The sequence below is a fragment of the Heterocephalus glaber genome, unplaced genomic scaffold, assembly GCF_053883595.1.
Source record: "Heterocephalus glaber isolate CG9 unplaced genomic scaffold, H.glaber_assembly_v1.0 deba00001555, whole genome shotgun sequence".
Lineage (NCBI taxonomy): Eukaryota > Metazoa > Chordata > Mammalia > Rodentia > Bathyergidae > Heterocephalus > Heterocephalus glaber.
Window position 1 is genome coordinate 6,160,577 of NW_028258346.1, and position 24,175 is coordinate 6,184,751.

The window sequence follows — 24,175 nt, forward strand, 5'->3', positions numbered from 1 at the left end:
GGTATCTATGGCAGGAACTGGAATAAGAGGTGGGGTCAAAAGCTTTTTAATAGATATGTAGTAATGTCCATTACTCTCTGGGTGTGATGTGACTGGCACAATGATAAAGGATGGTTTGTGGGTTGAAGTAAAGAGTGAGTGACTGTGTCTAAATAATAAGCATCTTAATGTTTTTTTTCAAATCTTTTTTCATGTTTGCTAACCTTTAGTATTAATTTACTGCTCACAAGCATTTCAGTGTTTACTTTGAGGTTTTGTTTTTTGGAAAATTTAATTTCATGAAACATTCATAGAATCAGATAGTAGGCATTAATGAATCAGCTGTTGCAGAGCAAAAATTCAAAAATAATTTTTCTGTGTTAATGTTAAGTTGGGACTTATGTATAATGTAAAGACTTCATAAATACTTGTGAGAGGAAATACAGGTCAGAGGGCTCTAGATCAGATCATTTGGAATTAAATTCCAATTTTTCCATTTAATATTATGATATTTTTGCCTTAATTTAAGTGGATGTATGTGTCTGTTGATTTCTACATCTGAAAAATAAATATGATAGTCATAGTGTTATTATGACAGAATTCAGTAGCTTAATAGACATAATAAATTTAGAATAATTCAGTTCTGATAAATCCTCTTTTCTATTCTATTTGATGACTAACTTGATTGAAAAGTTGTAATTGTTTCAGCAGAATAGATATGTGTATGGATATCATTCCATTTTCCATTATTTTAAGGGTTTTTGAAATAGTGAAACTTAAAAATGCAACTTAAAATTGCATATCTAATTGATTTAATTCAACTTTAAAATATTTTGAATGTATATGCTTTCAACCTGATTCAATCAACATTATTAAAACTATTTTTTGTTTTTCTTTCTGTTTTCTAATGTAGGACAAAGAGATCTCAGAGTGTTATAACTGAAGGTATATTTGAACTTCCAAATCTTACAATTCAAGCCACAAGAGCACAAACACTTCTGCTACAAGCAATATACCAAAGTTGGTCTCGTGTTGGAAATAGTAGCTTTTCAGGAGTGAATGAAGCTTTGATGAATGAAGTCTTCCAAACTGTAGGTAAGAGGACAATTTCCTTGGCAAGTCTATGGAATATTTGTCTTAGAGGTGACTAATATCATTGAGATTCAAATGTCTAACATGCTCAATTTATATTATAGTTCTATAAAAGTCGGTATTTATAACAGATGTTTCAAAGACAGATTATGTGTTAAGCCAACAAATTTTGATCTCTGCCAAATGTTTGGGTATGTTTTGTACTTGTAAGAGTTTATTTTTTACCATCTCCTTGTATAATTTATCTTTGGTCTCACATAGATAATTTTTGAGGGAATCAGTGTATACTTTTGAAATGATAACTACATGGAGTATAAATAGTTATGTATTGGTAAGTAGTGTATGTATACTGGTAAAGTGAAATAAAAGTGTTGTTCATAATACTTGTTAAATCTCAGCAAGCAAATTTTCCTTTGTGTGAGAAAAGAAATTATAAATTTTGGTATACATGCTGGCTCATATACTAACTCTGGTATGTGTGTGTGTATATATATATATATATATATTACATACATACACACACATATATACATATACACACACATGTACTATATATATGAATATTTTCATTCCTAGGCATATACCCAAGAGAAATAAAAATATATGACCCTACAAAATCTTTTACACATATGTCCACTCATTATTCATAATAGCCAACAATGGGAACCACAAAGTATACTTCTTGATGCATGGATAAACAAAATAGAGTGTATCTATATAGCAGAGTTTTAGATATTAAAAAAAGTAGAAGTATTGATGCAAGCTAAAGATGCATCTTGAAACTGATAAGTTTATGGTTAGAAGCTAGAAACAAAAAGAACATACTATGATTCTGTTTATATATTATACCTTGAATAGGCAAAGCTATAGTTAATCTCAGTGACTCCTAACAAATGTTTCTTTTTTGTTTAAGTGATAAAATTTTAATATTATTAAAATACATTTGGAAAAGAAGTTAGATAATGTAATAAAAAAATTTGATGTTAAATCCATATTTAAAAAGGACCCCCCTCACAGTTTAGAAAATATTAGTGATATTTTATTATAACACAATGCATCATGGATTAGTTCATAAATGATTTAATTCATAAATGTAGTACTTAGGTCATATTTAATGTTTAGCTGCTTATGATGAAATTTATTTGCTTTTTAATATAGATGTTGTATTTTTTTTGGTACTGGGGATCAAACTCGGGTCCTTGAGCTTGCGCAGCAGGCGGCAAAACCACTGAGCTAAATCCCTGGCTCCTGATGTTATATGTTTTTGAATGTATGTATTTGTATATGTTTGAATGAATGAGAGACAGTGTCTTTCTATGTTGCCAAGGCTGTTTTTGAACTCTTGGATTTAAGAGATCCTACTGCCTCAGCCTTTTGAGTAGTTGGGACTGTAGGGTTATATCACCACAGCCAGCTTATATATTATATAGTCAATAGAGAAAATACATTTATATAATACACATATGTATTATATAATTATGCAAGGTGATTTATTAGGTAGGCTGTGATCCTTTAGAGGCAAGGAGAGTCCACGGTGGCTGTTCTCATGAGCAATGTCAAGAGGGTTCTTAATGGCCCTCATGCCTTGGAGAGCTGGAGGATATCAGTAGTTGCTCAGTCCGAGAAGATAGACACTGTAGAACATGAGGGATCAAGGATGCAGCAGCAGTCCAAGGTTGAAGGCCTGCATAATCATTGGAGAATTAATTGTCTGTGAAAGTGCTTTCGAAAGCTAAAGAAACTGGGTATCTGGAGAGTGATGATGGTAGCAAAAGGATGCACCTGCTCAAAAAGACTGGAGCTCTTCAAATTAGGCACACTTTCTTTTTCTTTCCCTTTTTTATTCCATCCTGACTACAAGGGTATTGGTTGGTACCACCCACAGTAGAGGTGGGTCTCCCGCCTGTTTGCTGGCCTGCATGTCAGTCATCCACAGACACACCCAGAACTGTGTTTTACTAATCTGGTAGGCATTTCTTTCTTTCTCTTTGTTTTTCTTTTTTGTTTTTTTGGAGCTAGGGTCTTGCTATGTAGTTCAGACTGGCCTTGAACTCACTGTGTACCAGGGCTGGCCTTGACCTTGCCGTGATCCTCCTACATGGCCCCGAGGGCTGGGATTACAGGTGTGCATCACCGTGCCAAGTGGTCAGTAGGCATTTCTTACTCCAGTCAAGTTGATATATCCAGATTAACAGCCACAACATTATTAACTGTAGTGACCATGCTGATTGAGAGATCTCAAAAACTTACTTCTTCTACTTAGAATTTTATACTCTTTCACAGCATCTCCTCATTCCTTCTCCTTCTTACTGCTTTTGTTTCCTGTGCTTTCAGGTCATATCCAAAAAAATTGCCTAGACCAGTATTGTGGAGCTTTCACTCAATGAAAATAAACAAATAAATGTTTGCTTTGGCTTTTTGGTGTCTTCTATAGTTGTAAGAGACTTCTAAGTGTTGCCTTTTCTTTTGTCCTTGAAAATTGGGTTTTTGACCCCATCTCAAATACAGACATTCTTCATACAGACCAAGGTATGTTCCTGTGAGTAAGTCTTTAAATGAGTTGGTCTCTACATGAGGAATTGTATATAGTATGTACATTACAATATTCAGAACAAAGAGATGGTCAAAGGAAACTCCAGTTTGATGACTTTGCTATTATTTGTATAACTTTTGCATGCAGTACTGTAAAGAACAACAACATAAAACTACAGTACTGTATTGTGCAGTATAATCAACCAAAATTACAATACTATATAAACAAGGTGTACTGTACCAAAAAAGATACTGAGGCTTTATAAACTAGATGTACAGAATTGCACGCCCCCCCAAAAAAGACAGGTCATAAATCCAAGCCATGAGTTGTAAGTACAAACAGCACACCTCAGCTGTAAGTACAGACAGTCATTAAATAGGTAAATTGTTAAAGGAAAAGTATCTATACCTTAGTCTTCTCTCATTGAACTGATGGTGCTACAGAAATGTAATACCATTTTCAGTTTCAAGCATTAAAACTATAAAATGCCTCCAGGAAGAAAAGATTTGTTTCTTTGGTTAAATATATCATATATCAGAAGAACAAAAGTTAGTTGTTGAATCAAAGATGTTGTTGATTCAAAGATGAATTTCTTCTGTTTGCAACTGAATTAACCTAAGAGACTTTAAGAGAATATCTGAGTTGCATGTTCTATAAAGGTACAATGAAATCCTTCCTTAGCTCTTGCAGAAATAAAAAGTAAAAAGCTCTATGATTATTCTTGTTAGGGATTTTATTTAACGCATTGGAGTTTATTAACTTGTATGTTATATAGATAATGGTATAATGAATATCTTACTGTTTGTGTCAGGTAATATGAGTATTCTTACTTTCACATCTTGGTGTTTAGAAGAGAATACTGAATAAGAGTTGAAGATCCTCTTAATAACTACTTAAATGACTAAAGTGAAGGTCAGTTTGTTTCATTGAGTTGCAATTAATTTTGTCATCTTCAAAATGGTATCTTATAGCTGCCAACAGTTCTTGTGAGCACCAGACATAGTATTGATTTTGTAGTTGTTTTGTTCATCTTGTTCTGTACATAGAGCCTTGCTGGGACTCATCCATGTTGAGATAAGTAAGTACCTATAGAAGTGGTTCAGTGGTCTGAAGTTCCTGGAAACTGTGATGACTCTTGTCGCAGTTGGAGTCTATATGTGTTTTAACAGAGAGTGCAATTGGGCAGAGGTAAATGTAGAAGAGTAAAGCAAAAAGGTAATTAGGATAATAAGTAGCAGTGTTGGTGAGACAACATCAAAATCTAAGACACTGGTTAGGTTTAGGTATTTGGACTTCATGAAGAAAGGCTATATTGGTGCCTCACATACCTGTTTATTAGAGGTCTCACCAGGCTCACAGACATATTCTCACTCCTAGGGATGCCAAAGAGGAGTACATCAGTACATTGGTAAATGGATGTGACAGTGCAATTGGTAATAGAAATCTGAAACCATGCCTTTTTGTCTGCTTTTCATAAACTTTTTTTTTTTGGTACCGGGGATTGAATGTGGGTCCTTGCGCTTGTGCAGCAGGCAGTGAAACCACTGAGCTAAATCCCTGGCCCTCCTTTTCATAAACTTTGCAGCTATGTGCTAAGCATTTTCCCTTAATGAGCTGTATGGTGTAGAGACAGGATACCATAAAACTTGAATAGTCTTAAATTGATTCACCTTTTTAGGTTGATAGTTCTTTTGCATCCATTTCATTGGCTTCTTACCAGTATATTGTTGTTGGCAGGTTATACATCCTATTTTACAGATGGGAAAATTTATGCTCAGAACAATTTAGTGTTTTTTTAAAAGTATCAATTACCCCACAGCTATTCACTGAGTAAGTTTTTGAAACCAGGCTTTTACAATAAGATAATTAAATAAACTAAGATAATTAAAACTTGGTACTCCATTAGATATTATTTAATGAAACTATAGCAAATATTAGATATTTAATTAAGTTATAAAGAAATTATGAAGACAGAGCAGTAATTTAAAGTTCAACTAAATTCAGGATTATTGAACTATTTTTTGTTCTTCATGTTTATGATAGTATTAAAATCATAGATATTGTAACTCTTGTCATTTTTCCAGAGATTGAAATTCAAAGTCACAGGTGAATTTGGTTTGCCGTGGAAAACAAGCACTTGCTACCATTTTTTTCCACAGTCAGGTCATTATTTTGTTGACACTGTAGATCCATTAATGTGGCATTTGCAGGGAAATAACTTACAGATTTAAAAAGCTGTGTAAAGGTGATCAAATGGACATTTGAGTCCCTCATTTAAATGATGTCTTACTGTTAAAATAAAAATCTACTTTGCAGAAAGCAACTGTAAAAGTATTTTATGCAAGATTTCATATGGGATACCTTAATGGTAGAATAATAAATTTTGCCTCATAAAAATGAAATTCAATAATACAGTAGCTTTCTCAGCTCAGTAGCATCTGGTCTATTCTCATGAGAGCCAATATTTTCCAACTCATTAGAATCATGTCGTTCTGTATGTCGTCAACATTGACTTAGCCAAGCTACCTTTACTTACATAACCGCCAAACTATTAAATAGGTCTCTTGTGGAGTGAAGTCAAATATTCCTCTTACTTTACTTCTGCCTTAGAAGAGAGGAAGAAAATGTACATACTGTAACATTTAAACATCTGGTCTAAAACCACATCAGTGTAACTTTGAGAGAAGTTACGGATTTTAGTATTCTTCCCAGGTGTGCATATAAAAAGGATTTTGGGGTTGTTGCATAGTTCTTTAACCACTTATGAAAAAGACTATAAGGGTATAGTGATATGATTTTTCTGTTGCTCTGTTTTCAAGCTACTTCCCCTGCTTCCCTCCATATCTTAAAATACTGCTAATATATTCTAAGACATGTATTTTTGGGCAGTTATAAGAATTTTCTTGCCAGATACAAGCATTAGTTATGAATTTATCTTTGCCAAAATAGAACACTGAATTGAATTAGATTTTCAGTAAGTACCTTTTGCAAATCCTGTAATTTTTTTTTTTTTTTTTTTGGTACTGGGGATCGAACTCCGGACCTTGTGCTTGCAAGGCAGGCAGCAGAACCACTGAGCTAAATCCCTGGCCCAGATCCTATAAATTTTAATGTGCCCATAAATGAGCTTTTCATAATGTGGATGTTTATTGAATTTAAAAATCCCATTTAAATAGAATTCATGTCCAGGCCTTGAGAGCGCATTTATAGAATATGTGATCATTATCAAGATATGGATAACTTATATCAATCTCAAACACTCATTTAGAGTGTTAGCAAGATATGTTAATTTTGTTCCTATATTCTGCTTTAGGAATTTGATAATATTTGTAATTGTTTTTCTGATGGTACTTCTTGGCCTAGGACTATGTATTTTAGGGTATCACTTACCAAAAGAGAATGAGTCAGTGATTGAAATGAAAATAATTTTAAATAGCAGAAAATACCCTGTCTAAAATCTGTTTACCAAGTAATTTGCTAGACATATAATGCCTTAAATTACAGTTAAGTATATTTCATTGGATTTTTGAAAAGCAGGCAGTATATGCCTTTAATATGATTTGTCAGTATTAAAATCTTTCATAAACAACCTCATGAAAAGTCTATTTTACTTTTTTTTTACATTTTTTTTTTGAAAGGGTTTGAACTCAGAACCTTGTGCTTATGAGGCAGGAGGCAGCACCACTGAGCTAAATCCCCAGCCCAGAAGTATATTTTACTAAGTTAATGTTAAGAATGTGTTACTAACAAAAGAATGTGTTAAATATATGCAGAAAAGACTTTTTTTTTTTAGCTTTTCAAGCTGACTTTAAATATGTATTGGTTTATAACCTAAAATGTATTTCTTTCATTTGTATTCACTTATTAAACTTCTAAAAATATGTACTATGTCATATGTTCAATTCTAGCAAGAAATAGGCCTCATTCTAGTAAAGGACATAGAATCTTTGTGTCAGCTATTATAAGGTGTCAGGTGTAGCTTTAGAACGGGACAAAGGTTCATTATATACAGTAGAGGAAGACAATTAATATCATAGAATTGTTAAGAAAGTACCACAAACTGGGTCTTGATGGTTAGAAGTCTGACATAAAAATAGAGGAAAGGGAGAGGACTTGGTTTGCTATCTGCCCAGAATAGAAATCCTCTTTGCTTTTAGTGTTTCCTGGGGTCTTTCTTAAATTTAGATAAGCTGTATTTCAGAATGGAGAGTTAATTATAGCTATAGCTTGTCCAATAGCAAAATGGGATAAACTTTTGCTCTGCACAGAACATGTTTTGGGATCTTTTTGTATCATCACCACTCCTTTTTTAGGAGCAGGAGCTGGCTGTTGATGCTAAAAGGGAAATTAGATGACCATCATTAGTCAGCAGATACAAAAAGCACTAACTTTGCCACTTAAAGTGTAAATTTAGAGATGTCCTTATATACCGTGTTCAGATTGCATGAAAAAGTTTGTCAATATGCCATATTGTTGTGATTATTGACCTAATGTCAACAATTAACCATCAGATAATTTTGTCGATCATTTGGAGACCTAGAATAATGAAAAATAAGCTTCAGTGGTCTAATTGTGTAAGATTTTTTTCCTTGTATCTTACATTGCTTAAACTGCTTTTTAAAATTTTGCTAATTAAAGTTACACAGCCAGTATTGTCATTTTGTAAAATATTCAGTGTTTGTCATGTCCTATTTCTGTTAGGAAGCTTCAGTAGTCTCGATTGATTAACCCTAATGTTTTACATGAATGCCTTTTATTTCTTTTTCTTGTCCAGTTGCCCTAGTTAAAAGTTGCCATACAGCCAGGTGTGGTGGTGTACACTTCTAATCCCAACAGTCTTGGAGGCTGAGGCAGAAGGATCACAAGTTCAAGCCCATCCTGGGCAACTTAATGACTTATGGAGACCCTGACTCAGAATAAAGAAAAAAGGATTGGTGTTTTAGCTCAGTGCAAAGGCCTTACTGCCACAAAAAACAAGCAAGCAAGCAAACAAACAAAACACACAGCTCTACCCCAAACAAAAACAATAACAAAAACCCGTCTGTACAATATTGAATAGAAATGTCAAGAGTGAACATTTTGCTCTTGTTCCTGATCTTGGGTGAAGTCATTTGGGCTTTGATAATTAAATGTGATTAATTGTGGGGTTTGTTTTTTTTTTGGTCACTGTCCTTTATCAGATTGAGAAATTTCCCTTCTATTCTTAGTTTGTAGTTCTGTACATTTTCAGGTGACCTCCTCAGCTCTTCTTCTTCTTCTTTTTTTTTTTGGACTGGGGATCGAACTCAGGTCCTTGCGCTTGCGCAGCAGGTGTCAAAACCACTGAGCTAAATCCCTGGCCCATCTCAGCTCTTCTTATGAAGAACTCCTTAAAAAGAACTCTTTGGAGTTCTTTCACTGCACTGTCTTCAGTCATTGGAAAGAGAAAAAATGAAATCACTCTCTTGCTAAAAATTCTTTATTCTGTTGGAATAGATGATATTACTTAGATTCTCAGCATTCATTCTTCATTTGTTCTGTCAGTGGGCCCTGGTTTACTTTTAAATAACTTTTTTTTTAAAAGACAGGGTCTTGCCACGTGGTTTAGGTTAGCCTTGAACTCATTGTGTAGCCCAAGCTGTCCTTGAACTTATGGCAATCCTCCCTCCCAGCCTCCAGAGTGCTAGGATTATAGGTGTGTGTCACAATGTTGGCTAGGGAACTCGTTTTTTTGCCCTGTGAAACAGTCATCCATTTTTGATGGAATTGATACATGACTTGATTTCAAAATCCCAAATAACATTAAAATATCACATGACATTAGGCTAATATTATTTGCAAACTGAAAATAGAACTTAGTAAAATGGCTATTAATTTCTTTCGTATAGTACTTGATCTGCTTTTTAGATTCTTTCCCATAAGAAGTAGTCACTTTTTAGTAATTCTTCATTTCTCTAACAGCATGCTTCGTACTCCACACCTACCTTACTCTTCTGTGTGATTGGAACCACTTGATACAGGTCTGTTTTTCCAGCCATTATTCAGGGCCTGGTACCAATCCTATCATAATTGTGGGATAATTTAAGGATGCACATTCAGTAGTTGACTCAGGAGCATCTACTTAACTTTGCAGTTAATCCTGCTTTGACTATATTCTTAACCCAGGAGATTGTTGACCCAGTTTCCACCTCGGCTACCACTGCAATTGCTGAAAGTGTATTTCTTCTGCAGGGCCACATTCTCTGTCTAGTTTTATAGCTCTTTGATGAGCTACGGGGATAGGGATAGATGGCAGGACAGATAGACAAGGATAAATGGCATTGCCTCTTATGGTGTAGCCTTTTTCACCATAATATAATCTGGTTTACTTTTGGTAGTCACATGTGTACCATACAGTGGCAATTTCTGTATCAGAAACATAGTTCTTTACTTTTGGCCCAATCTATGGAGGTAGGTGTGTTACCTTGTTATGTCTGATACACTGATAGATCCAGGCAGCAGTAATGTCAGTATGGGTGATACAGGCTTAATCAGCAACTTGACTGTAGTTGAGAATGGGTACCTAGTATGGCATCTGCATGAATGATGTGGGTGAATTGACCAGCTATGATTTTTTTCTTTTTTTTTACCCTATAGTTTAGGTCCCTAGTCTTTAAATCTACTTTGTATTTTTCTAGGGGTCAGAAAAGATAGTCCATTGGCAAAAACCCAATGGTTAGTGATTTATGAAAAGATTCATCAAGGACAGTATTGGCCAGAATTATGAGACTGGGCTTAAATTCTGCCTGCTGCATTTTGCCCGTTGGATAGCTGAGACTGAGGTTGAACACCTGCAGTATTACAGTGGACTTGAATTTAGTCAGTTGGTTTCAGTTTAGTCAGACCATTGGTGAACTTAGACCCTGGCATTTTGGGAGACCTCCATGTAATTCAGGCCCCATGAATCCTGCTTCTTTAATTCAAGTGGTGGAGTGGGGCTTGACGTTTCTCCTTATGGGGTTTTATGCTGCTATAACAGAATAGCAGCATTTTATGCTTTTGTAACAGAATATCATAGACTAATTTATAATGAGAAATTTTCTGGTTTACATTTCTAGAGGCATAATTTTTGCTGAAATATAAACATTGACTGGGGTCTATTGTCCACTTATCCACTGCTCATCACTCTGAATGATATTTATCTTACAAATATTCAAACTCCTCAAATGATTAAGGTTTGTTAACTTAAATGATTTAGGAGAATAAATTTTAGGCCAAAAATGTGGGTCTAAATAAAAATATCCAGTGGAACATTGATATAGTTAGCTTATGAGTACTTCAAAGGACAACATGTTTTGGTATGTCTGCTGATTTCCTGTAACACAATCAGGATCTTATGATTTAAATTCTAGCATCATAAATCTCCTCACTCTGTTCCCACTATTGCCTTTTACTTATTGTGGTATTTTAGGCATATTGCATAATTCTCAAAATCTGCAGTTTCTTCTTTAGAAAATATGGCTAATAATAAACTCTACATAGTTTGATTGTGATAAATTGCATTCATCAACAGTGTCTGGTTTTGTATTTGGTGGCTATGGTTATTAACAGCAGTAATCAAGTGTCTTGTAATTGATGGGTGTGGTTATTCTATAAGCAGCAATAATCAAGTATCTCAGATTATTTCATGATTTAATGAAAGGTAATTGTTTTCTAATTGTATAAAGGAGAAGAATGGACTAAAACTAGAAGGAATTTAGGGCCGGGGATTTAGCTCAGTGGTTCCGCTACCTGCCTCGCAAGCACAAGGTCCTGAATTCGATCCCCGGTACCAAAAAAACACAAACAAAAAAAACTAGAAGAAATTTAGTTGATGAAAAGAAGAATTGGTGGTATTTTAAAAGCTGGAATGGAAACTGATGACAGTTATTTATTGAATGATATTACACCATTTGTTTGTTTTCTACTATCTTTTACCCACAGAAAGCATCCAGTTATTTAAATGTCTCTAGTTTCCTTTGAATGGACTATATGGGTGTTTGTTTCCACATACCTTACTTTTTTCTGAGTCAAATAGCTTTTACTGTCTAGTACAGAGGATTGCCTTTATATTGTTAGTGTCTGATAATGGTTTATAAAATCATGGTTGGTATTGAAGATGATTTCCAGTAGTGTGTGGAAAAGTTTTTTAATTTTGAGAAGTATTTATTTTAGTGAATATTAGGAACATATATTCCTCATTCTGCCTGATTTCAGTTATTATTAAAATAACAGGGTTGAAGTTTATTATACAATAATTTCTTTGTGAAGTACATATTATAGGTAATTAAAAAGGAATATTAATAGTGGTATGACTTGTTGAGTACTTATTATGAGATAGGCACACTTCTAAGTGCTTGATATCTGTCAAGTCATTTAGTCCTCACAGGAGATTTGAGAGGAAGGTACTATATTCCTCTGCGTGTAAGTGAGACACAGGCTATGGAGAGAGTAGCAGTATTGCTCTCGATTATGGTTCTAAATTGCACAGCTGGGTTATTAGTCCATGTGTTCCGACAGTGCCTGACCTAGCCACTGTGCAGTACTGGCACTTGTTTATTAAGTAAATAATGCTGCAGATGATATATGGATAGGGTAATGATAATAGCAAATACTTGCAGTTTGTAAAAACTGCTTTAGATAATAATATTTTTCTAATCTATAATGAATTTATTTCTATGTACATATATGTGGAATTGAATAGAAATATGTTAAAAAATCTATCAAGTTTATTTTACATATTCAGTGAAGCATTATCATTTTACTTGACGTAATGAGATAATCCTTTATTAAAAATATTAAAGTGCTGTGAGTCATAGTGATGGCTTTTCAATGCTCATACTTTATAACTAGTAAAAGTTAAATTTTTGGGTCATTCACAGCTGTGTTACAGACTGATAGTTCAGTTTTAAGAATTAACTTCCTAACAAAAGGCATCACAGGACATCAGAAGTGAGTTGCAATGAGAGCTCTGTCAGGAATGCTCTTAATAGGAAGGAAGACTTGGGGTCTGTGAGGTTGTGTGGGCTTGAATGTGATTTTTATTTGATATATGAGCTGTGACATAACTTTTGCATGACTAAGATGTGCTTGTAAGTGCTATACTATGCAGATGGGTTTTTTTTTCCTGAAACAAAGCCAGAAATAAAATCTTGAATGTGTGCATTTACTAGGAAAAGAATACTTCATAGAAACATATGGAAACATTTCTAAGTTTTTTTCATTAAATACTTTCTAAGCATTTTTATGATTATTCAAGTTAGTATGTCATTTACCTCATATTTTCCAAGTTTAGTGAGACATGGGAAGTCTTTTAGTACCGAGATGTTTGGAAACAACCAGATCAACTTTTAGGAATGCACATTTCAGAATTAGATTAGATGATTATTTAAAAATTAGATTTGAATCACGGGTATATTTTTATTGTTATTAATCATATGGGTTATCCATAGCACATTAGTTCTTTCAGCATTATAGTGGGATCTGATAAGGACACATCTTTTTACTCATTTTTAAATTGTAAAAGCATAGGTCAACATTAAAGGAAATCATAAAGGGAAAAAATACAAGTGTACCATGACTGTTTTTAATTTTCCTTGTTCTCTTCTAGCTCTCTCTATATAAATTTTTATTATATATTACTGTTTCATTTATGCTTTTCTTTTCATGCCACTTAAAAAATTTCTCTTTTTGGCAGTCAGGTGCTACTTCCATTGTCTTTATCACTGTGAAAAGGATACAAAGAAATTTTTTTCTCAGATTCTAAGTCCCTTTCAAGTTTTCACTGTATCTTCCTCTTATCTGTCAGAAATGACATAATAATAAACATGTTGCCTCTGCACTTGGCTTTAACTCTGTATTTCTTTTAGTGTTAAACTTCCTTGACTTCATATGTGACACATAAAGAACTCTTTTTATTTTTCGCCTTTTCTCCTTTGTCTTTTATCTTTGACCTTGACGAGTACTTTGAGTAATCCCCTCCTATGTGGCTTCACCTACTGCCCATATATTGACAACTGCTTTATTTAATGTCTACCCTAGAACATTTTCCTGAAATGGATGAAATTCATTTGAATGTGCTAAGGTACCTGAAACTCACTGTATTAAGATGACACTTAATTCATTTTCTAATCATAGCTAATGGTTATTACTATTTACTTAATGTCTTAGGCAAAAGACCTAGGAACTATCTTAAACTTACCCCTTCTTTTAGTCTACATCTTGTGGATAATCATGTCCTGTTATTTTTTTCCTCCTAAATCTTCCTGGCTCTGGGTCTCTACTTAGTGTTACCGTGCCTTTGTTTGTGACTGGACTGTTGTAATATTTTCCCATGTGATCTCCCTATCCTCTCTCTTTTGCAATTCATTCTCTCCACTGCAGCTTCAGGGATCTTCCTAAAAGGGAATTCTGATATGTCCTTCAGTAGTTTCCCATTTGTCTTCAAAATAAAATTGTAACACCTTTTCACATCATTATATGGTCATTTCATGACTTTCTCTTAGACTCATCACTGTAAATGTTCATCCTTAAGCCTTCTTTTATATACTGTTTTGAACCATTGAACTATTTGTAGTGGCCCAAACATTTGTAATCTGTCATACCTCCTTGCTGATGGACATGCAGTTGCATCTGTCTGGAACACCTTTCTTACCACCATGACCACTTCCTGTCTTCCTCTTTTAAGATATAGCTGAAGCTTCATATCCTTCAGTCTGATATCTTTCTATGCTCTGAGAATATGCTGTCTGACATGGAGTGCCATGTCTATAGTATATGTTACTAAAATATTTGTAATGTAATTATTTAATATTATTCCACTGAAGCTTTTTGTTTTTGGAAATTCATTGACCCTTGGAATTTAGTTTATGTTTATTAGATAAAAATCATCTCATTTTCATGCATATCATTGCTTTTAGATACTTTCTTGCAAAAATTTTCTTTTGTTTTTATTATTTTGTTTTTTGAGACAAGGTCCTGCTGTGTAGTTCAGACTGGCCTTGAACTCACTGTGTAGCCCAGGCTGGCCTTGAACTCACTATGTAGCCCAGGCTGGCCTTGAACTCACAGAGATCCTCTTACCTCAGCCTTCTGAATGCCAGGATTTCAGGTGTGTGTCACTGCACCTGACATTTCTGCAAAAAGTTTTACAAGTAGAAATATTGAGTCAAAAATGGGGTACTTTTTATGACTCGTTTGGGTAATGATTGTTAATATCAAAATTGCTCCAAATATATGCTGTAGTCTAGTGATTTTCACAAACCAAGAATATTGGCAATGATAATTTTCTGTTTGGTATTTTTATTCTTAAAACTGACCTTGAGTGTAATATTAATTACTTTTTGCATTTAATAATTATATATATGGAGTATATATGGAATATATATGAGGTACTGGGAACACACATTAAGGCTCTTTCCCAACTTTATTCTTTTTCTTTAATTTTATAAAAGAAAGGTTTCTCAAGTGCTCTGAATAGTAATATTTATAATTCATACATTCTTATACTAATTAGATCTTCCTTTAAAATATGAAGACAAATCAGTGCTACCTTTAACTTATTAATGTAGTAAATTAAAAAAATTTTGTTGTTTATATGATGTGATAAAAATATAGTGAACATTTTAATTTAAAAAATTTTATTATGGTCAAAGATGCATTGTCATCAATCCTCTTCAGAATATTCCCACTCACTTCAAGCACACTTTTGCTGTGGTTCTTGCCATTTTCTTAAGCAGTTCTGAACTCCTGTTTTGTGAGCATCTTTGGCTGTTGTGGCTCCCTTGATGTCCTGAATGGATTCAGAATTTTGTCATTCATAGTCATTTTGACTTTTAGGGAGGAGCCTAGAGTGACATGAAGCCAGACCTGGTGAATAATGTGGATGAATACTCATCGTGATGTTTTTATTTGACAGAAATTGCTGTCAGCTCTTTTGAGAAGATACCTAGAAGGGATATAGCTGGGTTGAATGAAGTTTGTATTTTTATTTTTTTGAAGAATAGTAGAGTTCTACTCTGCCATAAAGAAGGATAAACTTGAATCGTTCATAGGAAAATGGGTGTACCTTGAGACCATGACATTAAATGAAATAAACCAGACACATATGCTTGAATATTGCATTGTTTCTCTTATATGAGAAACCCAAATATAGAGAGAATAAAAGACAGATAATAGGAAATAGATCTTTTGCAAAAGGGAAAGGGACCAAGAGATGGAGGGATGGGGAGGGAAGATAAGGGAAGGGGATGAAAAAAAGAATTACGATGTGTTATATACATATCAACTCTCCATGGGGAATGTGATCATTAGGTACTGCAAACATATACCAATAAAAATAAAAATTTAATTACAAAAAATTGCCATAAATATGTGATCAGTAAAAAGTGATCATAAAATATAGTGAATGTTGACATTAAAAAATGTATTACAGGGCTAGGGATTTAGCTTAGTGGTTCCACTGCCTGCCTTGCAAGCAGAAGGTCGCGAGTTCGATCTCCGGTACCAAAAAAAAAAAAAATACTATGGTAAAAGAAAGATTGCCATTAATTCCCCTCAAAATACATACCTTCACTTCAAAACATTTATTCTGTTGTCTTTGACATTGTGTCTTTTACTATAATGTTATTTATTTTTTTATTTAGGTACCAGGGATTGAACCCAGGATCTTCCACTTGCTAGGCAGGTGCGGTGCCACTGAGCTAAATCCTCAGCCCTTTTATTTTAAACATTCACTGTATCTTTTGATCATTCTTTCAGAATGATCAAAATATAAATGATCAGTATATTGATCAAAATATAAAATGTATAATGATCAAAATATAATCAAAATATAAAATGTATGATGATCAAAATATAAAATGATCAGTATATTTCAGAGTGTCTTAATTGTTTGAAAAATTGCCCTTTCCCACATTAATGTTGTATTTTTGCTTTTGTCCCTTAGAGGAATATTTCAATTGGGATCATATTTTAATAATGAGTAGTAAAAATGAGACATTTTTTGTTAGAAAATATTACTAGTGAATTGCAGAATAAATTTCAGGTTATTTTTAACAAGTTGAACTATTACTTATAGTATTGTTTATTTGTGTTTGTTTCTTAAAGTTTTATGCTGGTATGTTTCTTATTTCAATATTAAATTGTAATTAGAAGCATTTTTTAAAACATGGAATCTACATAACAACTCTGTACTGTTGGTGTACAGTTCTTACTACAGCAAGTTCCTTACTACAGTAAGTTCCTTACTACAGTAAGTAAATACATTACCTCAACTCTTAATCATCCTACCATTGCCACTGATGACCCAATGCTTAAGTTGTAACTCTATGCTGCTGACCCAGACTCAGGGGGCTTGTTTTATTTTATTTTTTGATGCATTGCTGTAGGCAATTTTAAGGGTGTGGAACCAAGCCATTTTTTCCCTTGGACTCATTTCCACTTTTATTTCCTATGGGAGGCTTAGCCTTCCTTTAAAATACTTAGAATGTAAAATTGTTCACCTACTCTGTGATTGCTGGATAGGAGAGTAATGCTGCTTACTCCATTTTAACTCATTCAATTAAAAAAAACATGGTTTAATTGTTGGTGTTAAATCTCAAAACTATAATTTATAAAGTTTTGTTCTTTATTCTTTTTGTGTATTTTCCATGGATTAGTTTTATTTTATACTTATATACTAAGAATGCTTGGCCTGATTTTTGTCCCAGGAGGGTGTAATTGAGAACTGACAGAGTATATGAAGTTGAAAAGAAACTTAATGAATTGTAAAAACCAGTGCTTCATTTTTTTCTTGGTAACTAATATGTTATTTGTGAAGAAGTATCCTAAAAAGTTCAAAATGAATAAGCCTCTAAATTTCTTAGTAGTTTTCAATTTTAACACTAATAACTACCTCTCAAAAAACAAATTGAATTTTATTCACTAAGAAGAATACAGGTATTTTTATTTTTAGAGCATTAAATATTTGGGGGTTAAATATGTTGACCTCAATTATACAGCCTCACATGTTAAAAAATTATATATATATTTATATATATATGGTCAGATGCTTCAAAATTTAAAAATTCACTTTAATTTTAGTTTTTCTTTCTTCATTAATAAATGTACAGAATATGCTATTTGTACCAGGTGCATTATAATGTGCAGGAGTGGTTAATATGAAACAGGTACAGACTGAAAGAGCTGGATCTTTAACGAGGAAACTGACATTTAAGCACATAGTTATAACAGTGCAATAAGTATTGCTTGATGTTCAAAAGGAAGCCACAAGAAAAGAGCAGATGATTGTATTTGAAGACTTCATAGAGGAGTTGACATTTTGTGGTTGTGTGTGTGGGGAGGCTTGGTGGGGAAAAAGAAGTGTGGTGGTAGCGCTTTCATCAATCAGATGTTTGATGCAAAATGAAATGAATCCTGTATGTACCATTAAAGGTGGCCATTCTTATTTGTAGGTATAAGAAGTGATTTTTTTTTCCTGGTTGGCTCCTTTCTTTCTTTCTTTCTTTCAAAAGAGGTTTTTTAAATTTTGTGAAACAATAAAATAAGATTTCATAACAAAATAATAAATACACTGTACATCATTATCTTCAAAGTAGTTACACAGAGACAACAAAAGATTCTCTCTTACAAAGAAGAAACAGATTATGGAAACTATGTTGCTGGGGTTCTTTAGGAAGCAGACCCTGATGTGGAATTACACTGCAAACTCTCTACTGGAGAGTAACACTTGGGAAAAGAAAAGGGTGGGAGGAATGGTCACATTGTGGTCACATTGTAAAGATCATTTGACAACTTCCTGCCAACCCAGCAGGGACTTATGGAACAGAGGTTGATAGAAGAGTCCTGCATTTGTTGGTGATGGCTAAGTGATGGCTAGGTGATGACTAGGTTCTTGATGGGCTTCCTCAAGAGGAATATGCCTTTGGCTACAAAGCTGAGGCAAACTATGTAGAGCTTAACAGTAGGAGGCTGTCAGTCCATCATACTCCTTATATCCAGGCAGTGTGTATGCTTAAGGATGATCTAAGGATTACATGTATATGTTTGCTACAGAAATGAGAGCAAGGGTGGATGTTCGGGTGAAACAAAGCAGTTACGTCTTGTGTGTTATTTGTGAGGAGGTTTCCTGAAAAGTTCAAAATGTTCAACTGGTTAGTTTAATCAGGTGGTCAGTTGGAGACTTGTTATGTGCTAGGGACATGCTAGCATGGCTGGTGCAAACAAAACAGTTATGTCCCTGTTCTCATGTAGGGCAGTGGTATGTATGATTCAAGAGCATTGCAGGCAAAAGAGACATTAAGGATAAAGGACCTTTCATGGGCAAGAGCTTGGCATGAAGCAGAGATGGAAAGACCACTTGGGCCAGAGAGTTCTGGGGAAAAAGAGAGTCTGGAGGGAAATGAGGTCAGAAAGTTTGGCAGGAACCACATTCTAGAGCCTTGCAAACCCAGTTAAGGACTTTAGATTTTATTGTAATTGCAGTGGGAAGTCATTGGAAGGTTTTAACTGAAGGGATGATACAATTTTATGTATGGTTCAGAAAGTTTACTCCTGCTTGCCAGTTTCCATATTTAATAATCATAATGCAAAGACATCTTAACTACTGGCTTTTTTTTTTTGGTATCAGGGATCGAACTCGGGTCCCTGCATTTGCAAGGCAGGTGCCGGAACCACTGAGCTAAATCCCCAGCGAGGATGAGGATTCTTTTATATAATTGGGAATGATACAACGTCTCTAAAAAATGTGTCAGATCTATTATCAGACTTTATTTTACCTGTTGCCCATATTTTTATAGCAGCTCACTTAGCAATTCTTTTGCTTTTAAGTAACTATTCATTACTCAATTAGAGAACTATTTTAATTTTAAGTTTTAGTTGAGTATATAGATTTTTTTTTTTTTTTGCCCATTCTTAGTTCTGACTATGTAGAAATTTTATTTAGGAATTTTAGCCTCTTCATGTGAATGTTTTTGACAACTGTTAAAGTTTAACTAGTTCCTCACTGGATCTATTCAGCTCTTTAAGATAGTACAGGACATAATTTTAAGATCCTAGGTCTCCTGCATATAGTAGGGACCTATACAATGCTATCTTCCAGATCTCTTACACTTCTTTTTGAGGTCAGAAATTTACACTCTTTCTGTAGGAAGTTTTAGGACTTATTTCCATCATAATATTGACTCATATAAATTTCTTTTTTTTGAGACAGGGTCTTGATATGTATGTAGTTCAAGTGGCTGTCTAACTTGTGGTGATCCTCCTGCCTCAGCTTACCAAGTGCTAGGATTACAGGCATATGTTAACATGCCTGGCTTGACTTATCTAATTGGAAATGGTTTTAATTGTTTTCAGTTTTACTTGAGACCTGTATCGTTTACTGGAAATAAAATTCCAGTTTTGAGAAGCATCTTCTTAAGTGCCCAAATTTGAGCCATGGCACTTAACCATATTTTAACCATGTGATTCAGGCAAGTATATCTACCTTTTTTGTTTAACATTGGTTTCTTGTTTTGTAAAATGAAGAACACCAGTAGTTACTGGTGTGTTAGGCCTAAAGTGAGAAACAAGTGAAATAATAATTTGAATGTCTTGCATAGCATTACTCTTCTATAAATGGAAATTGTTGGTGTTTTTACTGTTATTTTTATTTTATTTTAATTTATTTTTTGAGACAGGGTCTTGGTCTACTCAGCTTAGGCTGGTCTGAAACTCCTGGGGTTAAGAGAGCCTCCAAGCTTAGACTCCTCAGTAGTTGTGCCTACAGGAATGTCATTGTGCCCAGATTTATTATTATTTTTAATATTATTATTTTACCAAGGATATATAGATGTACATATTCAGTTTGTATATTCATCTGAAGACTAGTTCAGTTTGAGCTCTGGCCTGTACCTTCAAAAGGTTGAGTAACAGTCACTTTAGTGACATTTTTGGCTTACTGTTATATCTGTTAATGGGCTAGCATCACTTTTTAAATGAAGCATGTCACTTGGATTTATTAATGTTTCAATACTTGCTTTTAGGCCATAGATAAGCATTTTAAATCTTTTCTTTTTTTGGTACCGGGGATCAAACTCAGGTCCTTGTGCTTGCACAGCAGGCGGCGAACCCACTGAGCTAAATCCCTGGCCCAGCATTTTAAATCTTTTAAAAAATTTTATGAAAATAAAATTTCATAATAAAATAAGAGAATAATAATAGTTAATACTCTGTACATCATTATCTTCAAAGTACTCAGTACAAAACATAGACAATAAAAAATGATTCACAATAAAAGAAACATAATAGCACAGAACTTTCTTTTTAGTGAAGAGAAACTAGTATAAATGAAACAAGTTAGCATATATATTAAAATATTTTTGAAGCAATGACATAGGTAATTTGAGAAATTAGTTGATTCCTTGTATTTTCTATTTTCTATTTTTGTCTTTATTTGTATATATATATTTTGAGTTTCTCATAAAGGAGAAAGCATGCAATAGTTAAGCTTTTGTGTCTGACTTATTTCCTTAAACATTGTGTTCTCAGGTTACATCCATTTACCTACAAATGCCTCAAGTTTATCTTTCTTTATGGCAGAGTAGTACTCCACTGTATATAAATATTATCTTTTCCTTATCCATTCATCTGTTGATGGACATATACATTGTTTCCAAGATCTAGGTATTATAAATTATGCTGCTCTAAACATGAGTATCCATGTGTCTCTGTAATATAAAGATTTTAACTCTTTTGGGAAGATACCTAGAAAGAGATCAGCTGGATCAAATAGAATTTCTATTTTTAGTTTTTTTAGGTATCTCTACACTGATTTGCATAGCGGTTGTACTAGTTTACATTCCCACCAACAAGGTAGAAGGGTTCTTTTCCCTCACATCCTCACCAGCATTTGTTATTACCTAATGTTTTGATGACAGCCATTCTTTCTGGGGTAAGATAGCATCTCAGTATAGTTGTAATTTTTACTTCTCTAATGGCCAGTGTTGTTGAACATTTTTTTCATGTATTTATTAGCAATTTGTACTTCTTTTGAGAAGTGTCTATTCATTTTGGTGGGCTTTTTTTGATTGAGTCTTTTAGTTTGGGGCATCTGATTTGTTTGAGTTCTTTATATATTCTAAATGTTATTCCTCTGTCCAAGGAATAGCTGGCAATTTTTTTTTCCCATTCTGTAGGATGTCTCTTCACTCTGTTGGTTGTTACATTTGGTGTGCAGAAGCTGTTTAATTTGATAGGATCCCATTTGTTGATTCTTGGTATTTCTTGTGCCATTGGGGTTCTTTTAAAAAGAAAGTCCTTACCTTTTCTCGTAATTTTTCCTTTCCCTTTCCCTTCCCCTTCCCCTCCCACTTCCCTTACCCCTTTGGACCTTTTCTTCGGGAATGGGGGAAAAAAAAAAGAACCAAGATACATCATGTATAGGTACAAGTACCCAATGATCAATATAAATGTATTGTATACCTAAAATGTACCAATAAAATAATTTAAGGAAAAAAAAAGAAAGTTCTTGCCTAGGCCTGTGTCTTCATGAGTTATATGTATTTTATCTTCCACCAGATTTTTTTTTAACATTTACATCTTTGATCCATTTTGATTTTAGTTTAGTACATTGTGAGATATGTGAGTCTAGATTCAATTTTCTGCATGTGGATATCCAATTTTCCCAGCATCATTTACTGTAGAGGCTATCTTTCTTCCAGTATGTCTTTTGCCCCTCTGTCAAAGATCAAAAAGCTTTTTATGCCTAGGATTGTTTCTGCTTCCTCTGTTCTGGTCCATTGATCTACATGGCTTTTTTTTTGTGTCAGTACCGTGCTGTTTTAATCACTGTAGTTTAATAGTATAACTTCAAATCTGGGATTGTGATGCCTCCTGCTTTGCTTTTGTTACCCAGGATTGCTTTTGCTATTCTGGGTCTGTTCTTGTTCTATATGAATTTTTGGATTGTTTTCTCCTGATCTGTGAGAGATGCCATTGGTATTTTGATTGGGATTGCATTAAATCTGTGTATCAGTTTTGGAAGTATAGCCATTTTGATTATATTGGTACTGCCTATTCAGGAACAAGGACTATCTTTCTATTTTCTGATGTCTTCCTTGATTTACGTTTTTGGAGTGATACAATTTTCATCATAGAATCTTTCACTTCCTTGGTTAGGGTAATTCTTAAGTATTTGAATTTTTTGATGCTATTGTAACTGGTATTGGTTTCCCAATTTCATTTTTAGTGAGCTCCTTGTTAGAATATAGGGTTGTTATTGATTTTTGTGTGTTTATTTTGTATCCTCCTTCATTGCTGAATTTGATTAGTAATTCTAGGAGTCTTTTGCTGGAGTTTTACACTTGATCTTAGCCAAAAGGCCGAGAAGCAATTTTTTGCTGGAGTTTCGAGATCTTGTAAGTATAGGATCATGTCATCTGGGAATAACAGTACTTTGACTTTCCCCTAAATGTTGAGTGTTTGGGTTTATTATATACATTACTTGATAAGAACTTCAAAATCACAGGGAAAGTAGAGAGTTGTAAGTCTCAAATCTTGTCACCATTATCTTTCAGTATTTTGCCAACACCAGGAAAACAGTTGAAATTTTTCTTGAAAATGCAGGGGTCAAGTGACATAGGAAGATATTTTAGTAAAAAAGGAAAACAGTCCGTGAAACTATATTGTTAGTGAGGAATGAGATTTAAATAAATACTTAGTTAAAAAATCCTGAGTTCTGAGGCCTAACTGTATTCATAAGGACAAACAGTGAAGGTGAACCTTTTAGAGCTTTCGGTGATAACAGCCGGCTGTGGCACACATGTCATGGTTTTGCCACCACTGGACTAGGAGATTAACTGGGTGTTGAAAAATGAATAGCATTGTATACAAAATACATCATATGCTATTTAGTGACAGTTTGCTTCTTTATAATGACTTAAACTTTAGATAGTGATAAGAGTATGTTTCAACGGTATCCCTCCTATGACAAAACTTGTACTTAAGTTCCTTTTAAACATATCTTCCTCTCCAAAGAATTCTGCTGAGTAATGAAGGCATTTATTTGGCTATGGTAGATAACTTGAAGCAATATCTCAAACTTTCATCTCCTACACAGAGCAACATCTCTTTACACTTGGGCAACATTTGAAAACACAGGTTCTTATACCAGTCCTACTTATTTGAGGCATCTGACTTTTAATAGATACCCCGATGATTTTGAAGCAAGCTCCTGTCTATTTGGTGAGAGGGCTGATACATCTATATGAAGTTTTCTTGAACAGTTATGTACATTCTATCATGATTTTTGAGTACTTAATTACATTGAATGAGATGTTACTTATTTGAATGTATGAAGTTGCATTACGAATTGCTCGAATCAGTCAAATTATGCTTACCTTGTAGCTGATGCAATTTTGTATAATAAACTGTCATAAACAGTTTTGTTCATTATAATCTGGGGGAAAATCCTAGTGTTATTACAATAAATGTCCGAAATCCTCAGTAGTTTGAATAATTATCTTTAATAGTTAACATTTATTATTTTAAGTTTACTTTGGTATTTCTGGTATTCTACCGAAGCTAATAATTCTAATA

At 33.8% G+C, this 24,175-nt stretch overlaps 1 protein-coding gene across 9 annotated transcripts in view; it reads left to right on the forward strand.

Annotated features, from left to right (window-relative positions):
• Vps13b (vacuolar protein sorting 13 homolog B) overlaps positions 1–24,175 on the forward strand; it is a 728,055-nt gene that overhangs the window by 127,901 nt on the left and 575,979 nt on the right. For all 9 annotated transcript variants that reach the window (XM_087190742.1, XM_087190740.1, XM_087190746.1 and 6 more), the window contains one exon: positions 893–1,074. In XM_087190742.1, coding sequence (XP_087046868.1) covers positions 893–1,074 — 182 coding nt within the window. The remainder of the gene's footprint in view (positions 1–892; positions 1,075–24,175) is intronic.